The sequence below is a fragment of the Tachysurus vachellii genome, chromosome 16 (assembly GCF_030014155.1).
Source record: "Tachysurus vachellii isolate PV-2020 chromosome 16, HZAU_Pvac_v1, whole genome shotgun sequence".
Taxonomy (NCBI): Eukaryota; Metazoa; Chordata; class Actinopteri; order Siluriformes; family Bagridae; genus Tachysurus; species Tachysurus vachellii.
Window position 1 is genome coordinate 20,888,183 of NC_083475.1, and position 7,500 is coordinate 20,895,682.

At 44.5% G+C, this 7,500-nt stretch overlaps 2 protein-coding genes across 8 annotated transcripts in view; both read left to right on the top strand.

Annotated features, from left to right (window-relative positions):
* The window catches only part of strap (serine/threonine kinase receptor associated protein), a 12,412-nt gene extending 8,770 nt beyond the window's left edge, over positions 1-3,642 (top strand). For both annotated transcript variants that reach the window (XM_060889139.1, XM_060889138.1), the window contains exons 9-10: positions 992-1,141; positions 2,944-3,642. In XM_060889139.1, the coding sequence (XP_060745122.1) occupies positions 992-1,141; positions 2,944-3,005 (212 nt within the window). In that variant the 3' untranslated portion in view covers positions 3,006-3,642. The remainder of the gene's footprint in view (positions 1-991; positions 1,142-2,943) is intronic.
* Positions 3,643-7,266: 3,624 nt separating this feature from the next.
* Positions 7,267-7,500, top strand: part of tmpoa (thymopoietin a) — a 14,378-nt gene continuing 14,144 nt past the window's right edge. For 2 of the 6 annotated variants that reach the window (XM_060889576.1, XM_060889577.1), the window contains exon 1: positions 7,267-7,500. This exon is cut by the window's right edge and continues 104 nt beyond it. In XM_060889576.1, coding sequence (XP_060745559.1) covers positions 7,398-7,500 — 103 coding nt within the window. In that variant the 5' untranslated portion in view covers positions 7,267-7,397. The other 4 variants (XM_060889578.1, XM_060889581.1, XM_060889579.1 and 1 more) reach the window with 3 other exon arrangements.

Consider the following 7,500-nt stretch of genomic DNA (forward strand, 5'->3'; position numbering starts at 1 on the left):
TCTCTCTCTCTCTCTGTCTCTCTCTCTCACACACACTCTCTCTCTCTGTCTCTCTCTCTCTGTCCCTCTCTCACACACACTCTCTCTCTCTCATTCACACACACAATTCACTAATCTAAGACTCTAATCTCCTCTAAAGCTTTGATTAACAATCCAAACTGCGCTCACACTCCCACGTGTACATCCCACGGCACCTCCTCACGTGCGTTACGTTGTACCGGTTCCGACCCGTATATCAGTGCTGCCATATCACGCAGGACTAAAACCCACCCTAAATACCACCAACTACAGAACAAATACATTTAGTTCCAGTATAAAGGGGATATAAAGGACAGATGGTAGTGTGCAGCTGAAGTCGCACTGAAAAGGCTGATGGATAATAAACACGATATAATAACAATATATGTATAATAACAAAGATTAAATATAAAGTCCCTTTCTCTGTTTCTAAACACACACACACACACACACACAACTCTAGGACGCCGACCACAATCGAAGCTACCCGCTGTTTTTGCCGTGCTGCGATTTTTGTGCTCTGACTTGGACACATCCGGGTTTTCGTTTCCATGGTGATCGTCCTGAGATGAGAAGCGACATCGTTACAGCATGACGCACGATCTCACTCCTCTCGTTCCACACCCTGAACTCCGGTCATGCTGATCATAATACGTCACTGAATAAACGTGACGGGTTTCACGTGTGCGTTAACGGGTTTATAGAGTTTCAGTTAAGATCTGGTTTTAATCTTTAAATGAAGGTTGTTCATGAGACTCCTTTACTTGAAACAGAATAAAAAAACCTACACACCTGCAGTTATTTGAGGCTTGTGACATCACTGTTGGTTGATTTGCATATTCCAATCGATGAGGATTGTGACCGCGTGAAGTTAAAGTGTAATCTCATTTCATTTGAACATTTTTACATTTCCATTAAAATCACAGCTTTTTTTCTTCATGCTGTACTGAAGCTTTTCTTCTCTCTGCCACAGAGTCATATAAGGGTCACTTCGGGCCGGTGCACTGTGTGCGCTTCAGTCCTGACGGGGAGCTGTACGCCAGCGGCTCTGAGGACGGGACGCTGCGTCTGTGGCAGACCGCCGTAGGGAAAACGTACGGACTGTGGAAGTGTGTGCTGCCCGGTGAGTCGTCAACATTCGAGTGTGTGTGTGTGAGACGAACAGGTGTGTGTGTGTGTGTGAGACGAACAGGTGTGTGTGTGTGTGAGACGAACAGGTGTGTGTGTGTGTGTGTGTGTGTGTGTGTGTGAGACGAACAGGTGTGTGTGTGTGTGAGACGAACAGGTGTGTGTGTGTGTGTGAGACGAACAGGTGTGTGTGTGTGTGAGACGAACAGGTGTGTGTGTGAGACGAACAGGTGTGTGTGTGAGACGAACAGGTGTGTGTGTGAGACGAACAGGTGTGTGTGTGAGACGAACAGGTGTGTGTGTGAGACGAACAGGTGTGTGTGTGAGACGAACAGGTGTGTGTGTGAGACGAACAGGTGTGTGTGTGAGACGAACAGGTGTGTGTGTGAGACGAACAGGTGTGTGTGTGAGACGAACAGGTGTGTGTGTGAGACGAACAGGTGTGTGTGTGAGACGAACAGGTGTGTGTGTGAGACGAACAGGTGTGTGTGTGAGACGAACAGGTGTGTGTGTGTGCGAGACAAACAGGTGTGTGTGTGTGTGTGTGTGTCGGGGTGTGTGTGAGAAGAACAGGTGTGTGTGGGGGTTTGTGAGACGAACAGGTGTGTGGGGGTGTGTGAGACGAACAGGTGTGTGTGGGGGTGTGTGAGACGAACAGGTGTGTGTGGGGGTGTGTGAGACGAACAGGTGTGTGTGGGGGTGTGTGAGACGAACAGGTGTGTGTGGGGGTGTGTGAGACGAACAGGTGTGTGTGGGGGTGTGTGAGACGAACAGGTGTGTGTGTGTGCGAGGAACAGGTGTGTGTGTGTGCGAGGAACAGGTGTGTGTGTGTGTGCGAGGAACAGGTGTGTGTGTGTGTGCGTGTGCGAGGAACAGGTGTGCGTGTGCGAGAGGAACAGGTGTGCGTGTGCGAGAGGAACAGGTGTGCGTGTGCGAGAGGAACAGGTGTGCGTGTGCGAGAGGAACAGGTGTGCGTGTGCGAGAGGAACAGGTGTGCGTGTGCGAGAGGAACAGGTGTGCGTGTGCGAGGAACAGGTGTGCGTGCGTGTGTGAGGAACGGGTGTGCGTGTGCGAGAGGAACGGGTGTGCGTGTGCGAGAGGAACGGGTGTGCGTGTGCGAGAGGAACAGGTGTGCGTGTGCGAGAGGAACAGGTGTGCGTGTGCGAGAGGAACAGGTGTGCGTGTGCGAGAGGAACAGGTGTGCGTGTGCGAGAGGAACAGGTGTGCGTGTGCGAGAGGAACAGGTGTGCGTGTGTGAGAGGAACAGGTGTGCGTGTGTGAGAGGAACAGGTGTGCGTGTGCGAGGAACAGGTGTGCGTGCGTGTGTGAGGAACAGGTGTGCGTGCGTGTGTGAGGAACAGGTGTGCGTGCGTGTGTGAGGAACAGGTGTGTGTGCGTGTGTGAGGAACAGGTGTGTGTGCGTGTGTGAGGAACAGGTGTGTGTGCGTGTGTGAGGAACAGGTGTGCGTGCGTGTGTGAGGAACAGGTGTGCGTGCGTGTGTGAGGAACAGGTGTGTGTGTGTGTGAGGAACAGGTGTGTGTGTGTGAGGAACGTGTGTGTGTGAGGAACAGGTGTGTGTGTGTGTGTGTGTGTGAGGAACAGGTGTGTGTGTGTGTGTGAGGAACAGGTGTGTGTGTGAGGAACAGGTGTGTGTGTGCGTGTGTGTGTGAGGAACAGGTGTGTGTGTGTGAGAGAGCTATATTATGATGCACACGGTGAATCATAGAAACTTCTGGATTTCACCATATGATATTTAGTGTCGACTCTGAATGTAAACGTTTGCTCTTGTGTGACAGAGGAGCTTTCTTCAGAGAACTCGGACGCTCTCTACTGCCCTCCGGCTGAGATCAAGGCCTGAGGTGTGGACCTTTAGAGAGGAGGAGAGGAGAGGAGAGGTCCAGGACAGGCCCAGATCAGATCAGATCCCCTGCAGAGTGCTGTGCCACCTCAATCTCCATCACCCTGTAAAAATGAAAAGAGAAGCAACAAACGGGCGCCGAGCGGAGCTGAAGCCGGGGAGTGCAGGGAAAACGCAGCAGCACGTCACGCTACACCACCCAGACCACGCACCAGGAGGCAGTAGTAGAGATGGGAGTGCTGATGTTCTGACTCCCAGCTGCCTGCTCTCTCTCTGATGCTGTTCGACGTCGTCCGGCTCCTCCGACCCTACTTTACTTTCGTTGAGCTTTCGTTTTTGTCATCGTTGTTGTTGTTTTTTTTCCCACAGAACGTGAACAAAATGTGCTTTTAAACAAACCAAAAGAATAAAGGGATCCAGTCAGTGAAGAGGATCCTGAGGTGTTGCTTCACATGTAATCCACAGTGGTGTCGTGGTGTATTATATTAATCACCCGTCAGTTTTGGGGTGTTTTTTTGAAATGTAACAGTGACCTTAAGAAAAAAAAACTAACAAAAAATTGACTTAAGTTCTTAATGTTTTTCTTTGCAAACTATTCCGATGTGTGATCAATAAATCGTTAACGAGATTACATTTACACCTTCGTCTTGCGGTGTACTTCGTTTCATTTCTTATTCAAGACAAACAGCAAGACATTCTTACAGACTCATGCTCAGACTGTGCTCATGAAGCAGCATCGGCACGGCGTTTACGCCGTTCGTTCCGCGTCACGGTGCGAATGTAGCGTGTTATGGCTTGTTGCTTAGCAACAGACAGCCAATCAGAAACCGAACAGCACTTTTGTACCTCATATCAGGTGACAACGTAAAAACGGCTCAGTAGATACGGTCAAGCAGCAAAACGACGAACATCACGAGTGTGCGAAAGGGAAATACGGACGCTGACAATAGCAGAATAACAAACATCTGGTCAACTAGACGGGGGTCACGGTGGCTTAGTGGTTAGCACGTTCGCCTCACACCTCCAGGGTTGGGGGTTTGATTCCCGCCTCCACCTTGTGTGTGTGGAGTTTGCATGTTCTCCCCGTGCCTCGGGGGTTTCCTCCGGGTACTCCGGTTTCCTCCCCCGGTCCAAAGACATGCATGGTAGGTTGATTGGCATCTCTGGAAAATTGTCCGTAGTGTGTGATTGCGTGAGTGAATGAGAGTGTGTGTGTGTGTGTGCCCTGCGATGGGTTGGCACTCCACCCAGGGTGTATCCTGCCTTGATGCCCGATGACGCCTGAGATAGGCACAGGCTCCCCGTGACCCGAGGTAGTTCGGATAAGCGGTAGAAGATGAGTGAGTGAATGGTCAACTAGACGACAAACGTAAACAACCAAAAAAAAAAACAAAGCTGTGAAGGATAACAGAACGTGCTCAGGTGCAGAACGACAGGCCTGAAGTTTTTTCGTCACTGATGTGAAACCGTGAGACGAGCCGTTATCGAAAGTGGACATGCTGGATTTATCCAATCAGGATCGTTGATGTGTGAATATGTAAATAAGCAGAATGTTAAGGCGGGGTTTAGGAATGTAGAGTGTGAAACATCATTATTGAAGATACTCAGGATTCGGCGTTAACCCGGGTGAAGTAGGAGCAGTGTGAAACCTCTAACTACACAAACCCAGGATTGTTTTGCCATGTGTTTAAACTGGAGTTTACATTATATTATTATAATATTTCACACCTGAAAAATTTTATTTTGGCACATTCACAACCTCTCTCTTACTCTCACTCTCTTTCTCTCTGTCTCTCTCTCTCACACTCTCTCACTCCCTTTCTCTCTCTCTCTCTCTCTCTCTCTCTCTCTCTCTCTCTCTGTCATGTTACCAAAGAAAGCACAGTTACACCTGAAGCTCTGGAACTGAGGTATTTTTTCCACCAAGTTATGACGTTCAGCAGGAATTGCTTTAAATAGATATGTTATAACGTGATTAGTGTGATCCTCGATGTCCACGACACACACCAGGGTGAGGAACCAGCACAGGAGCATCGCTGCTACATATCTGGATCATTCTGCTAGGTTCGCTACCCAGAGTGATCCACCATCCATACAAAATCTGCTCCACTGAGTAACATCTTGATTGGGTCGGTCAGTTGTAGTGCATTTATACACTGTACGGTAGATTTATCCGATAGAACAAACTCATAAACGTGTACACATGGCTCCAAAAGTATTGGCACCCTAGGTCATGGGTGTCTTATCTTTCACACTACCAACTGTGATGATTTCTTTCTCAACCAGAATCAGGTTTATTGCCAGGTACTGTAGGGTTTACTTGTTGGCCTTGGTGTGTTGGTGCATAGTAATAATAAAGAAGCAGCATAAATATAAAAAAACAAAGGTTATAAATAGAAAAAGAAAATGCGTATAAGTATAAAGATTTACAAAAACAATTTGAGGGAAATAAAAATAGCAACACTAATTTTACATTTATTCAGGATGTGCAAAGTGGCCGGTGCAAATGTCCATTAAAAATGTTACATACATTAAAACTTAAAAATTAACTACATCAGTGCAGGATATACAGAAGTGGACCAGTGCACGTGCTCACGGGTCGGGGTAGGAAGGTGGGTTATAACAGTTAGAGTAGTGAGCGGTAATGTAACGCATTTGAACAGTGGGTGGGGAGGTTTGTTAATGACCGAGATGCCGACTGTAATAAAACATCCCATCATCAGCTTTAACTTTTCATTAAGGCTGATTTTATACTGAATCATAACACAAGAATCATATATTTTATAAACAGGTGTTGTCAAAGGCACCAGTAATTCTGAATATGATGGCAGTGAGGACACTGTAGGGCTCTAATAATAATAATAATAATAATAATAATAATAATAATAATAATAATAATAATAATTCCATGCATGGAAATATGTTTTTTTTAGATTTAAAAACTAGAGAGATAGTGATGTCGTACACACAACAATTTATATGTTATTAATTTCTTTACTACGTTTTTTTAATAAAATAATTCAGTCAATTGAATGTTTGTTATAACTTGGAGCATTTATTTATTTATTTAATTTATTTTATTTTTTTTTTCTCCCATCACATAGAACTGTCTTTGTGATGGATAAATAAAACTGTCTAGCTGATGGAAAGTGAATATATTTATTTTGCATTTATTAATATTATAGTATAACTATTCGCTGTATATCTGCATTAATAATATTAATTAATTAAATTAGATTTTTTTGTTGGGGGCACGGTGGCTTAGTGGTTAGCACGTTCGCCTCACACCTCCAGGGTTGGGGGTTCGATTCCACCTTGTGTGTGTGGAGTTTGCATGTTCTCCCCGTGCCTTGGGGGTTTCCTCCGGGTACTCCGGTTTCCTCCCCGGTCCAAAGACATGCATGGTAGGTTGATTGGCATCTCTGGAAAATTGTCGTGAGTGCGTGAGTGAATGAAAGTGTGTGTGTGCCATCTGCGATGGGTTGGCACTCCGTCCAGGGTGTATCCTGCCTTGATGCCCGATGACGCCTGAGATAGGCACCCCGTGACCCGAGGTAGTTCGGATAAGCGGTAGAAAATGAGTGAGTGAGAGAGAGATTTTTTTGTTTATTTGTTTTAACTGGGACCCTTCCTTTAATTAATTAGAGTAATTAATGTTTTCCGATATTATTAGTAGTCATATAATTTTCTAATTTTATTTTCTTATTAATCGGTATTATTTATATAATTTTTATAGATCTGAGTTTTTTATTTATTTATTTACTGTTTTTGCATACATGACCAATTTATTATTATTATTATTATTATTATTATTATTATTATTATTATTATTATTGTGCAAATTTACTAATTTTATTTATTAGAGATCGGTATTATTTTAAAATTGTATTTTTTATAGATCTATAGGTTTTTTATTTATTTGTTTATTTATATTTTTATTTATTTACTGTTTTTGTATGCATTACACCAATTTATTATTATTATTACTTTTATTATTATTATTATTATTAATTATTATTACTATTATTAATTATTATTACTACCTTTATTATTATTGTTATTATTGTTGTTGTTATTAATAATAACAACAACAACAATAATAATAATAATTATTATTATTATTATTATTATGAAATCAAGCCGAAGTTTCTCACACTAACCTGTTCATTAGCATATTCGCGCGCACTCTTCAGCGCGTAAGAGCTCTCCACCAATGGCAGCGTTTTTTCTTCACTCCGGGCGACCAATCGGATTGGAGTTCTGACCGTGGTCCATAAGACGGTGAATATGGGCTATAACGGCTAACGGTGTTGGCGCTATAGAGTAAAAGAAGAAGAAGAGGAAGAGGAGGGAGAAGAGGAAGAGGAGGCAGCAGCAGCATTAGCAGCAGCCATGGCGGAATTTCTTACCGACCCGTCTGTGTTGACTAAAGACAAGCTAAAGAGCGCGCTGGTGGCTAATAACGTGTCCCTGCCGAACGGAGAGCAGAAGAAGG